The following is a 27,203-nucleotide window of genomic DNA, read 5'->3' as shown; positions in this document are numbered from 1 at the left end:
AACTAACTCATAGCTGTATAAGTCAGAAAATCAGTCACCTTCTGGGGGTGAGGGAGATATGAACTGGGAAGGAGCACAAGAAAGCCTTACGGGTTGCTGGAAACATTCCATATCTTGACCTGGGTGGTGGTTATTCCAGTGTGTACATGTACACAAAGCAATCAAAATGCGTACTTCAGATGTGTACATTTTACCCTATGTATATTATGCTTCAATAGAATATAAATTTAAAAACACTCCATCTGTCCTCATCATACTTGGCCTCTTCATAACACTGAAACCAATTAGCCACGCTTTTTCAAAACACTCTCCTCTCTTGAGGGGACCAGCTTTGTCTGTTTTCAGCCTACCTGGCCACTCCTTGTCAGTTCCTTTTGCTAGGAATCTTTAGGTCTCTAAGTACTGTACTGCCTCAGAGTTCAATCTGGGACCATTTTCTCTTCTCTGTCTACAATCTACCGGAGTCACTAGTTTTCAGCTCTCATGAATGCATCAGAATTCATACGAAGGCATTTTTTTTTTAGATACTAGTGTTCAGTTAACCACCCTAAGGCCTTTGATTCAATGGATGGGGGATAGAGTTTAGACATTTGCATTTAAAAATTCCCCAGATGATTCTATTATTTAGCCAAAATTGACATCTACTTCTCTAGGTGATCTCGTCCTGTCCCAAGGTTTAAATACCATCTGCATACTAATCATGTCTACATTTATGTCTTCAATACAGGTATTCTACTTGAAGTCCAGACTCATATGAAAAACTGCCTACTTTCAATTTTCACCTATGTGTCAAATATATCAAAAATGAATTTCTTGACTTCCTACCTTCTACCTCCATCTGTTCCCTCCTTAGACTTCTCTATCTATGTAATTGGCATCACCATCCACCCAGATGGTCAATGCGAAACCTCTGAATCATCCTTGATTCCTCTTTTACCTTGACCCTTACCCCTGCTGAATCTAACGTGTCAGCAAGTTCTATCAGACTAACATCCAGAATATATCTTGAATTAATTCTTATTATCTTCTCTACCATCATTCTGATCAAAGACTTCACCATCTTTCAACTGGAGTACTGCAAAAGCTCCTAATTGGTGTTCCTATTCCTATTCTTATTCTCATTCTTGCCTCCTTTTTTCCATTTTTTTACACAGCTTCTAGGTTGATTTTTAAAAACATATAACAAGTTAAATCACTTCCAAGCTTAAAACCCTTCAACATTTAAACGAAATCAAAGTTCCTTGTCGTGGACTGAATGAGCCATGTGCTCCGGTCCCGTCTGCTTTTCCAACATCAGCTCAGACCACTCTCTCACGTGCTCTTCGTGCTCCAGCCACACTGGCATCTTTTCTGCTCCTTGAACCTGACAAGTCCTTTTCCACTTCATGGTCTTTGAACTTGCTCTTTCCTCTGCCCGGGATGCTGTTTCACTTGCTCTTCACAGGCTGCTTCCTTCTTTTCCTTCAGGTCTCGGTTTCCTCCTCAGAGAAACCTTCCCTATCCGCCCTATCCTAAGTAGTGTCGTTACTCTCTTTCATATAGTCCTTTGTTTCTTCAAAGCACTTTTCAAACTATATGAAGACTTTTATCAGATTCTTGATGGTCTCTCTGTGCCCTAAAATATAAGCTCCTAAAGGACATGCACCTGGTGTGCCTTAAGACTGTATTTCCAGCTTCTGAGACAGTTTCAAGCATATATTAAACACTCAATAAATATCTGATCAATAGATGAATGAGTCCTTGAGCAATTAGTCAAATTATTCATTTTGAAAAGTAAAAGTACCACTTACTAAATATCTATGCCATGCCTGGTGCTAGTAGATTATATAAATTATCTTATTTAATTTTTATAAAAAACATCTGAGAGGCAGGCAGTGTTACCCTGATTTTACAAATGAAGGAAGTGAGAAGTTGAAACTGATCTCAATTCATCCAGGCAATAGATGACAATGCAAGAATGTGAGCTCAGTTCATTTGACCCTAAAGCACATGCATTTAGACATAATGGTATTCTTCCCTCTGTCCTGAAACAAAGATGAAGACATTTCCATGCCATATATAGGACAGCATCTGCCAGTGGGCAAGCTGTCATAACCTCGTGGATCTTGTTTCTTCAGTAAGACCAACACAATAAAGTTGAGCAAAAGAAGCAAGACACAAAGATTACATACTGTAGAGTTAATGCAGTAGAATACATACTGTAGAACTATTGAAAACATTGTCTTATTTTTACTTCTCTAGCTCTTTCAATCTTCCAAAGCATTTCTCTTGTATTATCTCCTTTGATCTCTATTCATGTGGTCATTCATGTGTCTATCCATTATTTAATTCATCATATACATTCTAAATAGGAAAACAGCTTATATTTAAAACATAGAAAGTGCTAGCACATGGGTACAGGTAAAGACTTAGGACAATGAGTGTTGTCCTAGAATCTATTAACTCTTCAGGGAGATTCAGAGAATTCCTCACCATGAAGGTGACATTTGAAGTGAATCTTGAATCTTGAGGAAAAGATACCAAGCAACAAAAGGAAATAAGGGTATTTATGTGATAAACCTACCAGGTAGTTGGGCAGATATTGTTTTCATTATGTAGTTTATGACATAAAGTAAGGCCCAGTGAGTAAGTGATTTTCCTAGAATCACACAACATATGGTTCTATAGGTACAACCATTCCTCCTACCCTTGACCTCTTCTCTCAGCGTTACAGCCTGATTTAAAGATGCTTTCCGCACTAGATTCATGTTTTCATTTGTCTTAATTAAAGCCTCAAGCATTAATTGTATCAGTGGTGTTTGTTAACGTCTATTCCAAAGATCATGGGGTCCAACTAGTTTTCAAGGAACAATTTGTACAACTCTTAAATGACATCTTTTCTTTCAGCAGCTTATAAATTTTTTTCTATTGTTATCAAAATTTCTTATCATCAGCATATGAAATAAGAGATAGTAATCCTCTAATATGTATTTGTATTCTCAGGTATATTGAAACAGCCTCCTCTGTGTTTTACTTCCATTAAATTAATTGCATAATTTTTTTTTATCTCCATCAGGTTGTTTACTATTGCAAAGTGCATATTTGGTATGCCTATGCATAAGTCTTCATAGGTGATTTTGCAATTATTTTTCTTTCTTTAATCATTTTTTCATCAAATACTTATTGATCACGTACTTTGTTCCAGGCAAATGGTAGGCATTGAGGATAGAACAGTGATTGAACAAACTGGAGTCCTTGCACTTAAGGAGCTTACTTAAGGAGTGTGTGCATGTGTGTGTGTGTGCGTGTGTGTGTGTGTTAAGTCCAAGTGAAGAGACCTAACAAACAGCCTATCAAACAACAAGTCCTATAACTATAGGGTTCCGTGGTAATGCATACAAGGAGTCCCCGCCCCGATATGGAGAGATGAAGAACAGTGTCAGGGTGGTGTTCCTCGGGGAAGAAATGGCTAAGCTGAGACCTAAAGATGAAGGAGAGTTAATAACGAGAAAGGATAGGAGCAGGGTTAGGGAGGTTAGGGAGACTGTTATGAGTAGAGAAAGCATCATGTTTCCTCACAGGGCCTAGCTTATGTTGCACACTGCAAACTGTCCCCTTTACTAATTTATACGACTACCACAATTACCCCTAGCTAATCAGAATTTAAGTTATTTATAAAGAAGCAAGAGCATGTTTGGCTGTTTGGCTGCATGATCATAGCAAGAATCATACACCTCTTTCAGAGACTACTAGGATTTATATAAGTCCAGACTCTGACTCCAAGTCCTTTTCAATTACAGTAAAAAGCCAAAGAAACACTCCTGCATTCTCTTGTTTAAACATATACCATCGATGACATGAAGAAACACGGTTAATCTGCTCTCCATCTGCTAGTGAAGTAAATTCAAATTGCATTAGAATAGGTAATAAAACCCTCACCTTCCATATTGATCCTTATGAAAATGCATCACCATTTTTTCCTTTCAAAAATGGTATTGTCCGTAAAATCAACAAGAGTTGAGCGAAGGTGAGACATTAGTAGCATAAAAATATGTAAATACACGTGGTGTTTGATATATCCTGAATTTTGTCCTAGTTTATTCAAACAGTGCACCTTCATTTAGTTGTATTAAGATGCTTGGTGGAAAGTTGTTGATTTATAGATTGCCATTTTGTTCTTTTTGACAATAATTATTTCTTCACTATTTCTGCTAGATGTTTAAGCACTAATAAAAAAATGATGATTCCTAAAAATAAATTGCAAACTATTTTAACAAGTTCAAAACAGGATTCTCTTTTTCTTTCACTAGGAGCTACAGATGCTTATGGTGGTTGTAAAGGATCAACTACATTTTACTAAATAGAAATTTTTTAATGGCACAACTCATTTATAAATGTAACCGATCGCATTGTTCAAACTCCAACCAATGATTCTGTTTAATGAAAATGATACGACTCACCTGTTTTTAAAGGGCAGGGCTGAGTTTTGTACGTTAGCTAGACCATTATCAGCTGGCTAGAGACCCTAGTCAAAAACTACGATAAAACAAAAATCCTTGCTGATTACACTCATTTGCAGGAGGTTATCTGACCATCCAGTCAGAATAGTTTATGCTCTGTGTTTTCAAAAACCAAGAGGTAGCCTTTTGTTTTCTTAGGCCTCTTTATCTGAGCCATACTTCCTAATCACGCGCATTACGCTTTTGGTTCAACAGTTTTTACATGTTTAAGCGATCAAGAATCGCTTTTAACATTTCCTAAATCATTTTTAATCATCAAAACTCCGTTGGCCAATATTTGCAATTGTTAAAAGTTTAAGGTGTGAATTCAATACTTTGTGAAATTGTATGCAGTATTTGATTTTTAGGTTTGTCCTTTTACAATCAGATGATGTCCAGATAGTAAGACTTCATGGCAACTTAATCAGTGGATGAGTAATTCTGGCCATTGTTGAAGATTCTGTATATAAGAAGTAAATGTAACATTAACCGAAATACTAAACACCTAGAGAAACATAATCCTAACTGTTTCTGAGGAAACTGTGAGTACAACTTCTACTGAGCAAAATTAATGTTTGAATTATTAGATTCATGTTTTTTCTAACCTAAATGTTGCATTTTTTAAAGGCCTAGATATTCATCGTCTATTCATTTATATAAAAGTGTCTTTTTGAATTAGGGCTTATTCTTCTAGGATTTATTTTTCTTTTTGTTTTACCTATACATGAAATTCTTAATTATCAGATAACAAATTTGTTTATTAATTTAGTATTTTGTAATGAGTGTCTAATGTGAAAGTCTGATCTCTCTTAATCTCCCTTTTGAGAAGCAATAGACTAGTCCTCTAGCATCAAATATACTGGCTGTATTGATATGCTATATTGAATAATTGCATTTCATCCAAATCAACTTCTGTTGAATTAACCATTATTAATACTGTTGTTAAACTTCACAGGCCACTAATGTATGTCTTCAAATTATAAATCCCTTAAGACAACTTTTGACCAAATTCTGTAAATCTCTGTGGGGATGTGCCGAGTATTTCCTTATAGATGCTGGCCTAGGTCATCCTAAAGAAGAACTGCAGTGGAGAAGAGCATAATCTTTGGAGACAGACTACCTAGTCTCAAATATGGGCTCAGTTGCTGTCTACATACTTGTCGGGAAAGTCCTCTTTTAGCCTTGGCTTGCTCATTGGTAAAATAGGGAACATAATGCTACATACTTTGCAGAGTTATCATGAGAATTAAATGAGATGATAGTAATAATAACTGTATTTATCTAGTGTTTACTAGATGTCTAACATGTTGTTAAGAACTTTACTTCCATTATCTTAATAAATTGTCATAATAACTTCAGGACAAACACTGTTACTGGCCCTATTTTATAGAAGAGGAGACCATCTTAAGGAAGGTAACTCATTTGCACACAAGACATGTTGAACACACTGCCCAGCACATAGTGAGCCTTCTGTAAATGTTAATTACTACTTTATCCTAGAACTTGCTGTCAGGCATTTGGAGGATATTTATTCTGCCTCTGAACTACTTCGAGCCCGTGTATATGATGGGGTTGTTGGAATGTCCTTTAACTCAAACCATAAGTTGTGTCCTCACTTTACAATGGCAAATTACTTAATGGAGGCAATAGACGGTATAAAATGATGGGTTTCTGAAAGATTTGATCAAAGCCTTCTGGTTTGAATGTTAAAACACTGCTGGTTGGTCTTTATGTACTAGTTTGTTACTTGTACTAGTATGTAATGACATACTTTAGTTAAAAATTCATTTTTAAGATAAATGAATTTTATCTTATAAAAAATATTAAGATAAATCCAATACTATGCTAAATAAGAGGCCAAACTATCAGACCAGTTGCTGTACAACTACAAAAAGCCTAACAACTTTGATGTTTTACTTTCACTTTTAAATGAAACATTTTTATTTTCATAAATGATACCATATATGCTATACTATATGTACTAAATGCACTGTATTCTTTGTCTTGCTTTTACAATCCATCTGGGATAATTTACCACACAAGCACATACAAATCTACCTCATTTTTTTCTTTTAAATAATATGCATAGCCTTCTGTCTTATGGTTGCACAATAGTTTATAAAATTATGTTCTCTACTCATGGGCATTTAGGTCATCCCCAGGCTTTCCTATTATAAACAGTGCTGTAATGAATATATTTGTACATACATTTTTACACACATTTGTGAGGTTACACACATATTTGAGGTTAAATTTCTAAATGTGGAATGGAGGGATATGTATTTTAAATTTTCATAAGCATTGCTCCATTCCTCTTGAAAGACCTCGCAAAAATTCATATTTCTACAAACAGCATTTAAATGTCTTTTCATCCAACTTTTCCATGTTGTAAATTGCCAAACTTTATTTGATAAGTGGAAACTTCTAGAACATTATTGTTTGAATTTACATTTCATTAATTATAAACGCAATTGAGAATATTCACAAATGTTTTTAAGTCTCAAGGTTTTAGACTACTTTTCTTTCTATGAAAAGCTTTTTCATGTACTATACCAATTTCTATGGATTTGTTGGTCTTTTTCTTGCTGATTTATAAAAGCTAATCAGATGTTAAGGAAATTAATCCTTTGTCATAAGAGTTGCAGATATTTGATGATTAACATATTTTTGACTTTTTAATAGATTATAAAAGTCTAACAATTTTGATAGAGCAATTATATGAAAGACTGATCATTTAAACATTAGCACTAATTCAGTCTACTTGAAATTATCATTAAGTTATCTAAGAAATGCGTTGCTATTTCCTACCGGTAAAACATTAGTGGGTTGAATTGAAAAATCGCTATGATCTTTTCCAAATCATGACACTAATTTTCCTTTTTGTTGTTAAATATTTGCAAAAAAATATATTGTACTGTGCAATACATTCTTAATTTATACTTATCAAGGCCTACCTAAGTAATTTCAATTAGGTAATATCTCAGCAAAAATTTAAAAAGCAACAATTTTCCTGAAATTATATTCACACTCTAGTTATAATAGCATTTTGAGAAGGTGGTGATAGATTTAAATCCACATAATTACCTTAAATCAATGGATATTTCTAGAGTAGCTATTATAAACAATATTAAAAGTATAATGATAGATTTGAATGCACGTTATATTGAGATTGACTCTAGAAGAGTCAAATGACCACGCAATGCTACACTCCCCTCCACTTGAGACTCTCAGAGTAAGTTGGCAAAAGCCTTAAACATAAAGCATAATAAGAACGTGATGTTATGCTAGACAATTAGAAGACTTTTGTTTTTTAATTAATTAAGCTTCGTTCAATATGACTTGAAGACCAAATGGGAAATGTTCTTAAACAAAAGGAATCAGTAGAGTGAAAACAAGTTACACATTAGAATGCCTGTGCTGACATTCACATGTCCCAGACTATTGCCCAACAGAATATAATCAAACCTAAGCATTTTTCTACTTTGCATGAAGGTGAAATAGGCACAAAATAAGAGCATTACGAAAGTGTAATAGGGTAACTACGGCATGGATTATTCTTCTGTTTCAGGCAGGACCAAGATGTGGTTGTTATTGACACTGGCAAGTTTGATATCTGCGCTTGGAAGTACACATGGTCTCTTTGGAAAATTAAACCCTGAAAGCCCCGAAGTGACTATGAATATTGTAAGTTACCAGGAGGAAAAACCTATAAAACTAAGAAAAATTACCGTGATTTAGAATCATAGAGGGTTTAAGCTTTTACATGCCCAATTAAAAGTAATTAACAATATCTACTTACTAGATTCATTTTAAAAGTCAACTAAAACTTAAAGTTTTGGTTTTTTCTCATCAGAGTCAGATGATTTCCTATTGGGGATACCCAAGTGAAGAATATGAAGTCGTGACTGAAGACGGTTATATCCTTGAGATCAACAGAATTCCTTATGGGAAGAAAAATTCAGAAAATAAAGGTATAACCTTCTTCCCTTCCTTCCTTTCCCCCTCTTTCTCTTTTCCTCTTTCCCTTTCTCTCTTTTTTCCTCCCACCTTCTCTCTCTTTTCCTCCCTTCATCCCTCCCTTGTTTTTTCCTTCCCCTTGTTCCTCCTTCCGTTTCTTCCTAAGGACTTAATTAGTCTCGCTATTTTGGAAATGCACCAATAATGAAGCCATATCTCCCGTCTTCAAAGAGATCACCATCAAGTCAATTAGATAGATTAAAAACAGATGATTTTAATTAAATGTGATATAATAATAATGTTAGAACTGTGCACAGGATATTAAACTGGAAGTCCTGACAAAGGTACCTAACCCAGCTAGGGGAAGTTAAGGAAAGCTTGCCCTCAGAAATAATAACTGAGCTGAGTCCCAGAGGATCAGGAGGAGTTAGCCAGGGTGTGTGTTACCGAGGTGAGAATGGGGAGGCAATTAGAAGCTCATTTCCTCAAGAGAAAAAGGTCACATTTTTACCAGTACTGTTAAAAATTTATCTTTTTCTCACTGTACAAAAATTGTGAAGTACAAAGGAATAAAATTAAACAAGACCACCCATTAATTGACCACTTAAATTAACATCATGCTGAATTTCTTAATATATAATTGTGTCAATAACTTTTTTTGTGTGTATGTGAGGAAGATCAGCCCTGAGCTAACATCTGTGCTAATCCTCCTCTTTTTGCTGAGGAAAACCAGCTCTGAACTAACATCTATTGCCAATCCTCCTCCTTTTTTTTCCCCAAAGCTCCAGTAGATAGTTTTATGTCATAGTTGCACATCCTAGTTGCTGTATGTAGGATGCGGCCTCAGCATGGCTGGAGAAGCGGTGCATCGGTGCGCGCCCTGGATCTGAACCCGGGCTGCCAGTAGCAGAGCGTGCGTGCTTAACCGCTAAGCCACTGGGCCGGCCCCTCGTCAATAACTTTTTGATGTATGATTGGCATACAATAAACTGCACATATTTAAAGTGTACAATTTGATAAATTTTGTCATCTGAGAAACCATCAATACAAAAAGATAACATATTCAAAAATATTCTTCTCAATCAAGCAAATGTCTTCAATTCTTGTCATATGAAAACCTGTTTCTATCTTCATGTTTTTCTAAGAACAAGGAATGGATTTACAAAGCTTTTAAACAATTTTCTTCCTTAGGCCAGAGACCTGTTGTGTTTCTGCAGCATGGTTTGCTCGCATCAGCCACAAACTGGATTTCCAACCTGCCCAACAACAGCCTGGGCTTCCTTCTGGCTGATGCTGGTTATGATGTGTGGCTGGGGAACAGCAGAGGAAATACCTGGGCCAGGAGAAATATATACTATTCACCAGACTCAGTTGAATTCTGGGCTTTCAGGTAAAGAAAAGGGACAATTGAAAATGGGCAATTAGAAATAAACAGTGAGTTTATCATTTTTAAAAATATTACACTCCAAGTAGGAAGAGAAGGAAGTCATTTTTACTCTAATACTTTCTTGGATTCTTCCACACACCTCATTCCAAGGGTAGCTTTTCTTTCAAACTTTCTATGATCTCAATACCCATTGATAGGAGATTCCCTGAATATGCTCTTCCAAATAGAATGAGCAAAATGACTGAAGCAAGGAAATTCACTGCCCCTAGCAGGTTCTGACAGACACATATATGGATTCAAGAGGATGTTAAACTCAGTTGGGGGTTCAAGAACAGCAACCTGAGTCATCATCAACAGCAAGTGAGGGCAGGGGAGGATGAATCCAGACACCATGGAGAGATTATCGAAGGTTTTCTATCACTGGCACTCTTGTGCCTTATTCCTGGAAATTGCTTACGGAAGTGGAGAAGAGAAGAGAATTTGGCTGTTGATTCTGAGGCACAAAAGTGCTCTGAAATTTCTAGGAGCTGAAAGGAAGCCTTTGTGTCCCGAGTATAGTGAGGAAGAGGCAGAGTGACACGAGAGGAGACTAGAGATGCTGACAAGGGCCAGATGGTGAGGCCTTTAGAGCTCATTCTATAGGGGAAGCCACTGAAAAGTTTAAACAGGGGAGTGGCATAATCCCGTTTTCATTTTCAAAATATCATTCTGGCTGATTTGTGAAGAATAAAATAGAAAGGGATAAAGTTCTTATTAAATAACAGTGGAACACCGCATAGAAATGATTATTAAATCTGATATTCAGTTTCAGAGATAGAAACAATCTCCAGCTACAGACACTATCTTGTTTGGTTTAAACTACTGCTGTAATGCTGAGCTTCAGAAATGATGTCAGCTGTTTATAAAAACCCATCCCAAAGAGCACCTGACACTCACTAATGGTCTACACGCAGCAATGCTTAGAGAATCTAGTTCCCTGTTTCTCAAAGGGAGCATTAGCTATAAATATGTTTGACTTTTAGAAATTATAGCAAGGAAATATATTCAGTAGTTTTCTTTTTTCTTGTAGTTTTGATGAAATGGCTAAATATGACCTCCCATCCACGATCGACTTCATTTTAAAGAAAACTGGACAAGAGAAGCTACACTATGTTGGCCATTCCCAGGGCACCACCATTGGTAGGTAAAAGCAGTCAAGGCAGGTAGCTTCGTTTGTATAGACCCCTTTCCAGTGGTTATGCAGGCAAGTTGGTCATCATGCTAATTGCTTTCCATTCATTATATAATGTACTGCCTATAGCAACCCAATGATATAGGGACAATAATTATTCTTATTGTATATATGGGATACAAAACAAGAGGTAAATAAGTTGTGTGAGGTAACACAATTATTACAAATAGGGAAGCTCAGATACCAGCTCAGGCAACCTGACCCCCAAGCCCACTCTCTGAAACATTGTACCACACAGCCTCTGGATAATTTATTCCACTCATTCAATCATACTGATGGAGTACCCACAATGTGCGCTAATAATACAGCAATAAATAAAATAGGTTAAAATCTCTGTCTTGCCACTATTTATACTCCACTGGGAGGAGGCAGGGGAAATAACAAAGGTCAAAAAGTAAAATATAGAGTATGTTAGATAATGGTCATGCTATGGAGAGAAAAATGAATCAGGGAGGGATACTGGGGATAATTGGAGGGAAACACAACAATTTTAAATGGAGAACACCACCAAACACTCTCTAAGTCAAGACATGAAGGAGGTCAGGGAGTGAGCCATGTGCATACCTGGAAGACTGATGTTCCAGGAGGAGAGAAGAGCAAGTGCAAAGGATCTGAGTCCAGAGGACATTTACCATGTTCCAGGAACAGCATGAGGCTATTCACTGTGTAGATGAATGAGATGAGAGAGTCAGTGAGAGCAAGGGATAAGATTGGGAAAGAGGTTGAGGAGGGCAGGCTATTCAGGACTTTTGGCTGTTGTAGGGATTTCAGCTTTCACATGGAGGTAGCTGTGGAGGTAATAATACATGGTTAGGCTCTAGATGTATTTTTAGAAATATTTTGGAGAACCAACAGGATTTTCTTACACATTGGATATGGGGTGTAAGAGAAAGAGAGGGGTCAAGTATGATGCCAAGATCTGTGGCCTGAGCACTTGGAGTAATGGAGATGCCATTAACCAAGATGGGAAAGTCTGTGAGAAGAGCCAATGTGGGAGGGTGGATCAGGAGCTCAGTTTTGGACCTGCTCTCTGTTAAGTGCCTATTGGGGATTCAAGCGGAAGGGTCAAGCAGTCAAATAGAGACACAAATATGAAGTTCAGGGGAGAGGACTGGGCTGAAATACAAATGTGAGTCATCAGTACACGAGACAGGATGCAATAACCAAAGGAGTGAGTTCAGACAGAAAAGAGCGGGAGTCCAAGCACTAAGCCCGAGGCCACTCTTAATTTAGAAGATGAGGAGGAACCAGGTCAAGAAACTGGAAAATAATCATGACAGTGGTATAAGGGAAGTCAGGAGTATCTCATATTCTAGAAGTCAAGTGGAGACAGTGCTTTAAGATGGAGAATGTGGGGGCTTGCCCCAGGGGCCTAGTGGTTAAGTTTGACACACTCCGCTTTGGCGGCCCAGGTTCGGTTCAAGGGCGCAGACCTACACCAGTCCTCAGTTGCCATGCTGTCGCGGCGACCCACATAGAAAATAGAGGAAGACTGGCAACAGATATTAGCTCAGGGCAAATCTTCTTCAGCAAAAAAAAAAAAAAAAAAAGAGGTGGGGGAGATTGGCAACAGATGTTAGCTCAGGCAAATCTTTCTCAGCAAAAACAAAAAAAGAAGGAGAGTGCAGTCAACTGTGGAAAAGGACATTGATAAGTCATGTGAAATGAAGCCTGAGAACTGACCATTGGATTTGGCAGCCTAAAAGTTATAGGGGGCATTTATAACATCAACTTTGATGTAGAGGTTGGGGTGAAAGCAAAATGAGGCAAGTTGAAGAGAAAATGAGAGAAAGCTGTAGAGGGCAGAAATAGCCTGAAGGAAGAAGGGGGAAATGGGGGAACATATAGGAGAAATAATGACGTGTTTTTAAGGCCAATCCTCACTGTCAGATGATGATCTTACTTCTTACTACAATTCTAAGCAATCAGAATGCCCATATATATAGACACATATGCAGGGAAGTGGATGAAATTGGTGGTGAGAGTCTGAAAGTTCTCCTCCTACTGCTTGTTCATCCTAAAGCATGGATCTCACCTGCAGAATTTTAGACAGAGAAAAAGGTCAGCAAGATAGAGCTTCACAATGTTCTTATCATTGTGTCAGTTTCCCGAGGAGATGAAGATTAGCACTCAGGATGTTTTTTAGGGACGCATTCTTAGGAGAAAGGGAAAAAAAGCAAGACTAGGCGGAGGGAGAAGTTGGGCTGTGATGTAGTCCCCAAAAGGCCTCGGCAACTCTGCATGAGATGGCTCTTCAGAGTCTTCTCGAGTGGGGCTAGGTGGCTGAGCCTTTTTACCCACTTGTCGATTAGTCATTAAATGCAGGCTGCCCCAAGAAGTGGGCATAACCCTAGATTTTCTTGAGCAAAAGCAAAATCAGAGAGGACTCATAGCCGAGAGCTGTAAGCCACCACCTTTGCTGCAGCTGGGACTGAATAAATGCCTCAGACTTGAAGGGGGATCTGGGCAGAGCAGCACAGCATCAATAAACACAAGGGCAACAATTGGCTCAAAATCCTTTGTTAAAAAGTGGAAAATTTTCTAGATTACTAAAATTTACTCCTTTTATTTCCAAAAATATAAAAAATTCAAACCATTTTGGATGGAAATCTTCATCAACTTATGGCACACTCCCCTGCCTTTTTGAATAGCACATGTTGAACATCATTTAACCTTTCTCCATGGTCTAGGATTATAAAATTATTGCGTTGAGATGCAATGCAGCAATTTCCTTAGCATTTGTTAAAGTGAGTAGAACTGCTTGTCCTGACACCAAATAACTCCAACCTACCACTCTTGTGAGTTGAGTTTTGAACATTTCCATTCTTCTTTCTCACTAGTGGACAATTTACCACTGCTGCCACCATACTCATAAATTTCTGGAAGTTGTTTCTTCCTTCAAATTTACATCTTCCAATCTTCTGTGTGCTGAGAAGTTACATAAGTATCCTTGTGAGAATTGTGTCTATTAAAATAGGATTAAGTTTAATCTGAGCAAGCATGTTTATTCAGAGAAGCCACCTGTCCTGACAGTGCATGGACCTACTGATACTCACTCAGGCTGCTCATGTGTGGCTCTTGCTTATTCTGATCTGCTGGCTGTAATCTGCAGAGTTGGGCAACCATATAAAGAATCCCTTATTAAGCACAGTGCTCTCGGAAAAAACATCCTTCTTCAACAAGAACAGGCTGTATATTATATAGGTGAGGTGGCTGTATAAATCTGATAGTTTTTTTTCTAGCCCTTCTTGAGTCTCATCAATATGCCATTATTAACAGTGGGGAAGGGATCATTTTATGTAGCTGGACTATACTTATTTAAGTTCTTAAATGAAAATAACTTAATTTAATTAACTTATTTATTTAACTTAATAACTATTTGATTACCTTCCAGTCTACTAATATGCTACTGTTCATAAAACCATTTAATTACAGACACATTTACTGCACATAGATGTTTGAATTATCTTGGCTACTCATTTGTCAAGCATTTACTATATGCCAAGTGTCCTGGTAAATACTTTATGTGATTCGCCTTGTTTAGTTCCTCAAAAACCTAATGAAGCACTCACTATTATCCCCATATTTCAGATGGGAAAACTGAGGCTCTTAGAGTTTAGGTGACTTGTCCAGAGTTGCAAAGCTAGTAAACCACAGAGCCAGGATTCAAATCTCATTTGGCCAGATTTCAAACTTGTGCTTTCAACCTTTCCACTTATATACTCCACTTATATTAAATGTTAATTCATTATTTCACTGTGATGAGATGAATTTGAATTCATCAAAACCTATATGTAGTATAAATAACTCTTTTTTGTCACCATATGATTATCCTAAAGTTGGTCTATTTTCTAAAGTCAGATATAAGAGCTTATTATAACTTTTTTAAAGTTCTAGCCTCAGGTCTCCATAGGGAATCTAGGAAAATAAAACAAAGTACTAAAATCCGATCACTTTGAACCAGCAGAGGTTGCCAGTTTCTCAGGTTGTCTCAGATGGCACTCTTAGTAAGCCTAAAATAATGTCACCTTTGTAAAACACACACACACACATTCTTCACTGCTTCCTTGTTGCTCTGTCTCAGGTTTTATCGCCTTTTCGACCAATCCCAAGCTGGCTGAAAGAATCACAGCCTTTTATGCGTTAGCTCCAGTTGCCACTGTGAAGTACACCAAAAGCCTGATGAACAAACTTGCGCTTATTCCGCCATTCCTCTTCAAGGTACGTGATTCTCCTTGACTGAATGTAAGATACCAAATTGTCCATGGATTTCAAAATGATGGAAAGAGAACAAACACACCTGGTGGACAATCACGTTTATATCCAAGAATGGAAATGTTGGTGCTTAAATTATTTCGTGAACAGCACTGACCATGTCTAAATCCCTATTACAGCCTGTGAGATCCCAACTTAGTTCTTTGTTCTTGATTTTATGTGGGTTAGCCACACCTTGTAGTGTTTTTGCTCCTTTGTAGATGTTTTATTTACCAAGCACTTTGCACAGCTATGTCAAGGCTGTGATTCCATCTATGAAGCAGGGAAGGGGAAACAAAAACAAAACAAAATAATCAAATATGAAGCCTAAACTACCTAGGCCAAGAAAACTGGGAAGAGGAAGGATAGGAAAAATGGGAAGGGAAGGGAAAAGGAGAAAAAGGAAAACAGTGGTTGAGTGAGGCAAGGACTTTGAGACCCCTCATCAAAAACTCTTGGCTTTCCAAGCCTTTTCCTAAGAGCTCCTTCTTCTTTAAATGGGGATTTAAAGAAGAGTTGGGGCAAATCCTTTTAACTGTTAAACTACCTCGCCTCATTGTCTTTCTAAAGGCTTTGCTGAAAATATGGCTCAGAGTCACCATTTCCTCTTCTGATCTTTTCATGATTGTTACTGAAATCGCATATCTTGGCACTTAATTCTGACAGTCTACCATGTTGTTTTACGATTTTCTTCTATAACTCTTAGTACCCCAACTAGACTGTAACTCTTTGTGTCTTATACTTCTCAGCAGCCAGTACAGTTCTCAATGCAACAACCAATACCCAATATTGATATCTGCCCTGTCGCTTCCTAACTTTCTGGTGGGAATTAAATGAAAGGAAGTATTTGAAATTCCTAAAACAACATATAGAAATATGAAAGTATCATCAGCCCAATCACATCTGTACAAGCAGATTAGACAAATAAATAAGTCTTTTCTGCAACTTGATTTTTATAAACCTCTAATGATGCTTTTATTTTTCAGATTATATTTGGTAACAAAATGTTCTTCCCACACAACTTTTTTGATGAATTTCTTGCAACTAAAGTTTGCACCCGTGAGACATTGAAACTCGTCTGCAGCAATGCTTTATTTATCATTTGTGGATTTGACAACAAGAACTTGAACATGGTTTGTATGCATTGAAATTTCTAATCTGAAAATTCTGAGCAAAATTTTTGATTGCTTCTCCTGTCACCACTAAGAAATGGTACTTTATAAGAACTAGGAGTAGCTTCAGAATTGTGTCCATGATATTCAGATTAGTCCAAAAGAAATCACAAATCACTGCTTGCAGTTTTGTCCCCTGCAGCTCCCTTCCATCATCGTAAATGCTCCCTAAAGTAAACAATACATACAAAAAAATAACAAGTCACTGCACACTTCTGACCACCTAAGTAATTGGTGTGACAATTACAATCTGTGAGATGAGGCATTCAACCATATATTTTGGCAGGCTCCTCTCTGGAAAAAAAAAGTCTAGGAACTGAATAAATGTTCTGTTAAATAATTTTAATGCTGATGGTCATTCCCATAAATTTTATAAGACTTATTTCAGAGCAACCATTTATGTAAAATTTTGCCCACATTCTTTTCTGCTGTTTCACTTCCTTTGCATTGAGTTGGGTTTTTAAAATATATATGACAAAATATGGCATCTTAAAGTAGTTAAGTGTATGGATTCAGGTTAAGAGCCTAAATTCAAATCCTATCCTTGCAACTGACTTAAACCCCTCTGTGTTGGTGTCCTTATCCACAAAACGGGTGATTGTGAAGATTAAATGAGCTAATATATGTGAAGCATATAGAACATAGTACAAAGCATATAGCTCATAGTATGTCGTATGTTTTGCTACTAATGCTGTTAGACATTGACAACTATCCTCACTCAAAATTGTCAGTTTAGTTATATCTCCTTGAACTCCTAAGAAAATCAAGTTCACTGAAAAGAAAGTATATTTCTGCCTACAGGTTACTCATTAAACAATAATTAGGGAGGCACTACTAAGTGCTGTAGTCACTGGGAACACAGTGGTGAAAAAGAGAGATATGGCTCTGGACCTCATGGAAATCAAGCACAGTCAGTTCTCTATTTCAATGCTGGACATCATCTCTGTGGATATTTTTAAATATATATGAGCAAAGGAAACTTTCCTTACTCTCTATTTTGGATGGTAAATAAGAGCCTCCTTTTTCTTTCTTGGAAGGGAGTTTCTTTCCATGCTTCTGGGAAGTTTGTCATTCCACATGTGGAGTATGACAGAGCAGTCTATTCTTATCACACTAAGAAAAGGCAGTACAGATTACTGCATTCCATCAATAAAAGCCTTATAAGGAAAATAATAGTAAAATAGAGACATGAGTAACAAAGGAAATTAGAGATGTTATCTTCTGCATGATAATTATGTGGAAAGATACCTCATTCCCGTATGAAGATGATCAATTTGATTGACTCTATCCACGTGGCATTAAGACCTATTATGAACTAGTCTATACAATCTGAGAAGGCGGTTTCAGTTTGTTGTCTGGGGTCTGTTCAAGGTGGATTAGGGCCCTGATAAGATAGCAGGATAGCACAACAATGGATAAATATACTATATATAATATTTCATTCACTGCCCTCTGGCAATTGGTAGAGAAGAAGAAAAAGGTGAAAATTTAGACTCAGAGAACTAGATTAAAGTCTCTGGCTCCACCCTGTTACCATCTGTGTGACACTAAACATTTCTCTAAACTTCTTTGAGCCCCAATGCCCATTTTGATAAAATGGCAATGATAAACTCTCCTTATTGAGTGGCTACAAATCAAACAGTTTAGCCCATGCAATTGCACTTCACAAGCTCAAAAGTCACATACAACGGTGTGGCTCATATCCTTCTAGTAAATGCTACCCTTAAACACTTGACCTGGATCAGAAAAACTTAAACATTAGCTGCTATTGAGAAACCGAATATATGTCTAATTGTGTGCATGCGCATGCGTGTTTGCTTTCTAGAGTCGCTTGGATGTGTATGTATCACATAATCCAGCAGGAACTTCAGTTCAAAACATGCTCCACTGGACCCAGGTATCATTTCTCAAATGCTGTTGAAGTTTATCTTGTGGGCTTTAACTCTTAGCACTTTACCTAGAGCACATTTTTAAAAGATTCTCTCCAACGCTCCTGGTAGAGAATTTTTACTGGCGTGTAACTACCAGCTGAAAATAACTACCAATCTATGTGAATGAAAATCTTGTGAAAACAGGCACTTTGGGTAGCAAAGAAGTGAATGATTTTTTGACTTGGCATGCAAGAAAAATTATTTCAAGCAAAGCTGCGTGTAACTTGCATAAATACCTGGATGATTAATAGTCTTTATTTTTGGAATGAGAAAAGTGTTTTTAAATAATTGTTTAAATTGAAAATAAACTACTTGGAAATGTTTGAATTTTTTTCACATAGCAAGGAGAGTTTTTATTTCCTTGTGTTCTTAATTTCTCCACATTAGGCTATTGAGTCCGGAAAATTCCAAAGTTTTGACTGGGGAAGCCCAGTTCAGAACATGGTACACTATAATCAGGTAAGCTTCTTAAAGTTGAAATTATTCACATTTTGAAAGGCAAAGATGTAAAATGTTGAAGATGAAATTATGATAACTAGGCATATATTTTCCAAAGGAATGTTGGTGCCCAGATGTAGCCTTAAGGAAATTATAAAGTAGATGATTATTTCCTTGGAATCCCTTCATCATATCAAACATCACCCCAGTCTCCCATTCTCCCACTGTGCACTCATGCTGCAGTGTTATGCTCATTCAAGCTGCCTCAAAGTACCACACCGCTACCACACCACTAGAGAAACTTTCTAGAATGTATCACCCCTCACCATATTAGACAGACTTGCCCTGTATCCCAGACTCCCAGTACACTGTTCTTTCCTTTCTGAAATGCAATTAACTTATATAATAAATCAATAATTCTAACTCTTCATGAGATAGAGCTAGAATCTCTGGTCTTCTTAGACAATAACCTCTCCATTGTTGACAGCAAGAGAAGTGATTCCACCACATTCCCAGAGGTAAGAGAAGGAGGGTGTGCTTGCAGGTCGAACCTGGAGATATGTTTCAGCAGCCGGGGGCCTTGTAGTCTAGGCACACATATTGAGCACCCCTCTTTCTTGTCGTAGCACAAAGAACCCAAACTCTGGAGTCCATCCTATCTGGGATCAGTACGAGTTCAGACAATAGTTTCTTCATCTCTCCACCCAGACTCAGGGAGTTATTGACAATATTTAATGGAATAATGACTATAAGCCCTTAGCTCAGGGTAAGCATCAGATTATCACTGACTAAATTTGACCTAGGGAAGTACCGTGCATTTTTTTATAATCCTCTCCCACTGCTCCTTACCTCATTCCAAATTTTTCCACCCAAATAGTAGCTGAACAATCCTGCAAATTTTCATCTTCCTCCATGATTCAATATTTAGAAGGGATTTCTATCTCTTCATCACAATATCCTATCTGTAGAGAAGATGCCCCTCCCTTTTTTTCTACATCTTTGATGTCTTTAAAGAGGTTTTCAGAACACCATCAGATCAAACATTTGTTAAAAACACTTTTTTCCAACCATCACCTCCTCAAACCCCCAAAACACAGACTTGCTTTGAATCTACCTTTCTACTGGGCTCTAATACCAGTAATCAGAGGACTCCATCTTGGAGGACCTGGAATACTGAATCCCAAGTCCACCCTCCCTCCAACGAAGCCAGTAACAGTTCTGGATGGTCTTCAACTAACTAAGACAGTGACACTAGCTTAAGAGTATTTAATTTAGTTTAAGGCAGCGACTTAAGAGAAGCTGGCATCTAGGAAACTCTTTGAACAATGGAATATAAGTAAAGAAAGTAGGTTTATTATTATGGATATTTTCCACACTTTTCCCTTTTCTCCAATACACAAGGGACTATAATAAGGTATTAAAATACCATGAAAAATTGCATATGATAAAATATTTTGCTATGGCAAGTTGGCTATTACATAAGATGAGAATAGAGAAAATTTTAGTATATTGGATTAGTATTCTTGAGAACATGATCTAAAATACTAACTAAATTCTCTGTGGACAGTGGGAAAATTGTCAGTGATTCTCTTGTTCCCTTGTCCTGCTCTATGAACCTCTTTAAAATCTATGTGTGAATGGTAATTTTCTAGAAATGGGAAATGAGGTTGATGATAGATTTTCTCTGGATTTTAACCAGTATTTAATATAATCAAGTAAGTATTCAACAAATACAGCTTCTTAAATGAACGGACAGACCATACTGGGAAGTCAATACAAAGCCAAAATAAATGACTCAGGATATTTTGAAGAAAACATACTTTAGAGTGTTTAGGTAGACACAATCTATTAGAGTTATAATCCAATCAAATCCACTTTCTTCAGTTTGAGTTGAAATCTAAGTTTTTAACTTGTAAGAATTGTTATCTAAAGGCTTGCTGTTCAAAGCACGGTCTAGGACTGGCAGCATCAGCATCACGTGGGAATGCAGAAGCTAGGCTCTTCTGCCAGATGTACTGAATCAGAACCTTCATTCTAACAAGATTCCTGGGTGATTCACAGGCCTGTTAGAGTTTGAGAAGCACTGATCTAAAACATATTGCATCCACTTTGCTCTGTGGATAAAGGTGACTATTTCTGAACAATCATTGTTCAGAATTTCTTCCAAAACTAAACCATGTCATTTGTGATAACATGGATGAAACTTGAGGGCATTGTGCTAAGTAAAATAAGTCAGACCAAGAAACATAAATACTGTGTGATTTCACTGATATGTGAATCTAAAAACAAATGAACAAACAAAAAAACAAAGAAAATCAACTAAGTTCAAAGATACGGAGAACATATTGCTGGTTGCCAGAGGCAGGGGGTGGAGGGTGGGAAAAATGGGTGAATCTGATCAAAAGGTACAAAACTCTCAGTTATAAAATAAATAAGTCCTGGGGATGTAATGTAGAGCACGGTGACTATAGTTAACAGTACTGTATTGTATGTTTGAAAGTTGCCAAGAGAGTAGGTCTTAAAAGTTCTCATCACAATAAAAAACAAAATATGTAACTATGTGTGGTGATGGATGTTAACTAGACTTATTGTGGTGATCATTTTGCAATATATAGATATATCAAATCATTATGTTGTACACCTTAAATTAACATAATGTTTTATCTCCATTATACCTCAATAAAAAAAATGTGGATCAGTTAATATTATAGAATCTACAGGGAATGAGTATTGGGGTTTAAAGTGCAGTTACCTATGAAAACTGGTTCTCTCTCTTGTGTTTTAGCCCACGCCTCCCAGCTACAATCTGACAGACATGACTGTGCCGATTGCAGTGTGGAGCGGTGGCAATGACTGGCTGGCTGACCCTCAAGATGTTGACCTTTTGCTTCCAAAACTCCCTAATCTCATTTACCACAGGAAGATTCCTCCTTACAATCACTTGGACTTTATCTGGGCAATGGGTGCCCCTCAAGAAGTTTACAATGAAATTATTTCTATGATGAAAGAAGATAAAAAATAGTTCTGGATTTAAAGAATTATCCATTTATTTTTCCAAAATACTTTCTTCCCTCACACATAGTTTCCTGTAATGTTTGAAATGTAGTGCTTCTTTCTGTAATTTTGACCTTAGAAATAAATCAGCATCAACAAACTTTCCATTTGTCGTTTTGAATTTAAAAGAATTTTTAAAAATTTGATTTTTGCTTAAAAATGTATCTAGAAACACTTGAAAGAACACATTCCTGGCGAGTTGAAACTTCTCTTCCAATCCTTCCATTGTTTCCTCTAAGCTCAACATAGGTTATGAGCCATGAATCATGAGTGTTGCCAAAAGACAGTCCTGGTATTGAATATTGACACCTCTTGTGGGTGCTTGAGATTGAGTCAATTGCTTTCTATTGTTTACTGTTGCTGAAGCTCAGTCTCTCCATCTGCACAGTGGGGATATCACTTGCTCTTTTGCAGATTTAACTCCATGAAAAGGCACATTAGGCTATAAACTAAATTGAAGACAGCTCACCTTCACTTCCTACGGAGAGGACAGCAAGGGTAGGTTAGGAAGCAACAGGCAACCCTGGTTCAGGAAGTTGGGAGGTAAAGGGTGTGCTCTCCATCTTTGCTGCTATTTTGCCCCTATATCCCTGGACCTCGACCACAAAACACGTACTGACTAAACAAAAGATTTTTAAAGTCACTGCCACCGCCCTGGCAATCACAGGATTCAGAAACATTCCCCCTGAGATTTAAGCCAGAATATACTACTGCCACCAGTTGGTGCCTCCCCCCAAAAAATGACTCCTCCAAACTTCTAAAATTTCTGGTAAGCACAGCCTCACCTGAGAAATTCTATTAACCCTGTAATATTGTGACCTCATATTTTATGCAATTAAGCTCTGTGGATCTCACTTATTATGCTATGGTAGGGTTTAATGCATGAAATATAAATGAGATATTTTGGCCACGTAGTATATAGAACGTAGTGAGTATTCACAAAAAAATCCGTTCATGTTTTTTGTTATTTTTTCATGTTCCTCAACCTTTGCTAGAAAGCCTGAAGTTTCCTATTTATTTTTACCCCTCCCCTTTAGTCTTCTTTTTTAAATTTATCTTATTTATTTATTTTTTTGCTGAGAAAGATTTTCTCTGAGCTAACATCTATCATCAATCTTCCTCCTGTTGCTTGAGGCAGATATGGCCTGAGCTAACATCTGTTGCCAATCTTCCTTTATTTTGTACATGGTTTGCCACCACAGCATGGCCACTGACCAGTGGTGCAGGTCTGCCCCCAGGAACAGAACCCCCAGACCTGGGCTGCTGAAGCGGAGTGCACTGAACTTAACCACTAGGCCACTGGGCTGATCCCTCTCCCCTTTATTTATTTACTTATTTATTTTTTTAAATAATTTTTATTTACTTATGTTTCCCCCAAAGCCTCAGTAGATAGTTGTATGTCATAGCTGCACATCCTTCTTAGTTGCTGTATGTGGGACGCGGCCTCAGCATGGCCAGAGAAGCGGTGCGTCAGTGCGTGCCCCGGATCTGAACCCGGGCTGCCAGTAGCAGAACGCGCGCACTTAACCGCTAAGCCACGGGGCCGGCCCCTTTCCCCTTTATGTTTAAAGTGGTAATAAGAAGTTGCTGAATAAAGATCATTTAGGAGCCTTTATTTCAATATTTCAGTGAACTTTATGGGCAGCCTTTAATAAACTGACATGAGAATTTCAGTGACTAGTGACAAATATTCATGGTGTTATAGCCAGTTAAGGAATCAGATGTTTCATCAATTCTGCCTTCTCAAGAAAGAACAATCGTTACATTCTTACAGTCTCCTGTGCTTCTCTAGCTAACTGCCTTTCTTTAATAAACGTGGACAGGTTTGGTTTTGGTCTTTGAACACAAAGAAATATATTTGCTCCCACAGCAGCTCTGCTAATATCTTTCATTCTTAAATCTGAACTGTTTAACATATCAGCTGATCTTCAAGGATTTATTTCTCTAGCTACTTCCTTCCTTCCATATTAGTTTGAAACAAATTTGAAACATCACATACTTCATCCATGAGTATTTCAAGAAGATAATATCTCTTTTTGTAACATAGCAATACCATTATCACATCTAAACTTTCCTTAATATCATTAAATATCCAGTCAGTGTTCAAATTTCCAATTTCTCATCGTCAATTTTTTTTTACAGTTTGTTTGAATTAGAAACCAAATAAGGTCTTTACTCTTTATTGATTGATCTGTCTCTTGTCTCTTTGGTGTAGGTTACCTCTTTCTTTTCTTTCTATTCTTTGAAATTTTTTGTTATTGTTGTTGAAGAAACTGTGTCTTTTTTCTTGTAGTTTTGCTGATTATATTCCAGTAGTATCACTTAACGTGTTCCTCTCTGCTTCATATTTCCCATAAATCAGGATTTCTTAACCTCAACGCTATTGAGGTTTCTGGCCAGATAATTTTTTATCGTCCTGGGAATTGTAGGATATTTAGCAGCATCTCTGGCCTCAACCCACCAGATGCCAGCAGAACACACACATCCCAAGTTGTGACAACCAGAAATGTCTCCAGACATTGCCAAATAAATATCACCTTGCGGCAAAATTATCCACCCTCCATACTGAGAACCACTCTTATAAATTACAACCATGATCAGATTAATATTTTTTTGGAAAAACAACTTCACAGACCGTGTTGTGTTCTTACATAATGAGGATCATAATGCCTAACTATCCCTATTTTTAGGATATCTGTGGCCATTTATTTTCAGTACCAAAATCTGATAGTACATTAGAGGTAGAGAATGGTGACATTCTTTTTTTTTTCTGTCTTTTCTTTTTTTTTTTATTTATTTTTTTAAAATTTTTTGTTTATTGCAGTAACATTGGTTTATAACATTGTAAAAATTTCAGGTGTACATCATTGTACTTCTATTTCTGCATAGATTACATCATGTTCACCAACAAAATACTAATTACAACCCATCACCACACACATGTACCGAATTATCCCTTTCACCCTCCTCCCTCCCCCCTTCCCCTCTGGTAACCACCAATCCAATCTCTGTCCCTATGTGTTTGTTTATTGTTGTTATTATCTGCTACTTAATGAAGGAAATCATACTGTATTTGACCTTCTCCCTCTGTCTTATTTCACTTTGCATTTTACCCTCATGTGTTGGAGAGGATGTGGAGAGAAGGGAACTCTCATACACTGCTGGTGGGAGTGCAAACTGGTGCAGCCACTATGGAAAACAGTATGGAGATTCCTCAAAAAAGCAAGGATAGAACTACCATATGATCCAGCTATTCCACTGTTGGGTATTTATCCAAAGAACTTGAAAACACCAATTTGCAAAGGTACGCGCACCCCTGTGTTCATTGCAGCGTTATTCACAATAGCCAAGACTTGGAAGCAACCTAAGTGCCCATCAAGGGACGAATGGATAAAGAAGATGTGGTATATATACACAATGGAATACTACTCAGCAATAAGAAACGATGAAATCCAGCCATTTGTGACAACATGGATGGACATTGAGGGTATAATGAAAAGTGACATTCTAATTTAATCATTTCTTCTTCATTTATTAGCTGTGATACTTCCATAAGAGAAAATTTTCTTCATATACTGTTTGGCTACACAAAATGCACAAATCTTTCCCTTAACCAATTTCCAAAATTGATTATTCTTCTCTTAGTATCATAATAAATTCATGTTTCTATGAATATTTGATGTGTTTTAATTCAATGCAGTTTTTATTCTTATTGATATTAAAATTATCCGCTCTATTGCTTGTGAGAGCCTCTATAAATTAGCTCCAAAGTCCTTTTGACAAAACCCGTCATCTTGTATTTTGCAGCCCTGCTCTGGAATCAATAATTTCTCTAAGAAGTCCTGATTCTTTTTAGAGTGGTAATACAAGATCTTATTCTACCAGTGAGGGTGATCATTGTTATTGGGTTGCTCATAATTTTTAGGCTTTTTCAATGAAGAGAGCTAGGTAATTTTTTTTAAGATAAAATACATCTGGAGTTCATATTCATTTTTCTGTCAATTTTTTAAAAATATCAGCTCTTCATCTCCTTCTCTACCATGATAGCTGTGAACACATAATGCTTGAACTTTTGCATTAGCATTTTAAATGGTCTTCCTTTCTCTAGTCTCTATGCTTAACATTCCAAACTAATTCCTAAGATCCTCTCCATTCTTCAACCTCTTAAGTTCAACTTCTTCAACTCGCCATCAAAAATCCTCATAAATCTAGAGTTAATAATCTATACTATCTCTTCTCCAATTACTTTAACTAGTAGCCTTCCTTCCAATCAAACTATCTCCTCATTCTGCCTCAAATATACCTCTTAACTTGCACCATCATATTGTTGCTCACATTCTCCTCTGAAATTCTTCCCAACTTATTTTGGAGTGGCAAGTAGGTATCTGTTTCTGGGCATAACTCACACAAAGGCTAATATTTATGAACAAATATCTAAATCTAAAACCTACAAGAAATGACATCACATATTTTTAAAATCCTGATATCTCAAAATTGAAAGGGTCTAAGCAATTACCTAGTCTAATCCCATCATTTTCCCAGTAAAGATATCAAAGTTCATAAAGATTGAGTAACTTGCTAAGATCATACAATTGGCATTATCAGGGCTGGAATCCAAACAAAATCTAGTCCAAGTACTCTTCTCTTTTTGCTGCACAAAGCCATCATATATAGCTCTGTTATACTGCCAAATTAAATATTTCTAGAGTTATCTGAGGGAAAAAATGGGAGAGGAATGCTAAGGATTTTATGAAGCATTACTCAAAGTAATACTGAGTATGAGTTCCTGGGCTTTACACAGATCTCTGGCGAAAGAAAAATGCCAGTTGAATGGGAGATTTCTCGGCAAGTATGAGAGAAAAGAAGTGAGAAGTAGCTGGATAGACATTAGAATGAGAAAGAAGGAATGGAGGCAAGAAAAAAGTAAAGAAAGGAAGATATCTGAAGGTACAGGAAAGGGTTTGAGTGTCCAGATGCACACCTCCTCTGCTTTGCCATGTCTCAGTTGGTCTTCGTCCTAGCCCTACTCAAAGATATCAGATTGTAAAGGCCATATATAATCTAAGTCAAACAAGGAAAAGCATTTAAGGCATACAAGTAAGATGGCACTCTAGAATTTTCTTTAGAAAGTAACACTCAGGAAAACAAACAAAAATATAGGTGAAATGAACTATCTGCTTAAATGACTCACCCTAATAAGTAGTTTTCCCATGTGTTGTTGATAATAGCATTGAGTCCAAAACCTCATCAAAGATATTAAATTATAGCTAAAATAAACTGTAAAACAATTCAAGGCACCAT

The 27,203-nt window shown here is 37.0% G+C and overlaps 1 protein-coding gene across 2 annotated transcripts; it reads left to right on the top strand.

Annotated features, from left to right (window-relative positions):
* The first annotated feature begins 8,036 nt into the window (after nucleotides 1–8,036).
* Nucleotides 8,037–21,870, top strand: LOC131407215 (gastric triacylglycerol lipase-like). Of its 2 annotated transcripts, none has more exons than XM_058543465.1 (9): nucleotides 8,037–8,162; nucleotides 8,332–8,446; nucleotides 9,723–9,825; nucleotides 10,892–11,001; nucleotides 15,138–15,274; nucleotides 16,294–16,440; nucleotides 18,305–18,376; nucleotides 18,798–18,869; nucleotides 21,634–21,870. In XM_058543465.1, the coding sequence occupies exons 1-9, from the start codon at nucleotides 8,058–8,060 to the stop codon at nucleotides 21,868–21,870; spliced, it is 1,098 nt and encodes a 365-aa protein (XP_058399448.1). In that variant the 5' UTR covers nucleotides 8,037–8,057. The 2 variants fall into 2 exon arrangements, with proteins under 2 accessions (XP_058399448.1, XP_058399447.1); XM_058543464.1 differs by having other exon boundaries at nucleotides 8,332–8,449; nucleotides 9,627–9,825.
* Nucleotides 21,871–27,203: the final 5,333 nt, after the last annotated feature.

This window comes from Diceros bicornis, chromosome 6 (genome assembly GCF_020826845.1).
Source record: "Diceros bicornis minor isolate mBicDic1 chromosome 6, mDicBic1.mat.cur, whole genome shotgun sequence".
NCBI classification, from domain to species: Eukaryota; Metazoa; Chordata; class Mammalia; order Perissodactyla; family Rhinocerotidae; genus Diceros; species Diceros bicornis.
This window is presented reverse-complemented; position numbering and strand designations above follow the sequence as displayed.

Bases quoted from the DNA above. Each gene is read 5' to 3' on its own strand.
- LOC131407215 (XM_058543464.1), top strand. From the start codon at position 8,058: ATGTGGTTGTTATTGACACTGGCAAGTTTGATATCTGCGCTTGGAAGT. The intron at 16,441-18,304 runs GTTTGTATGCAT...TTTGCTTTCTAG, and splicing joins ACAACAAGAACTTGAACATG to AGTCGCTTGGATGTGTATGT. The intron at 18,870-21,633 runs GTAAGCTTCTTA...CTTGTGTTTTAG, and splicing joins ACATGGTACACTATAATCAG to CCCACGCCTCCCAGCTACAA.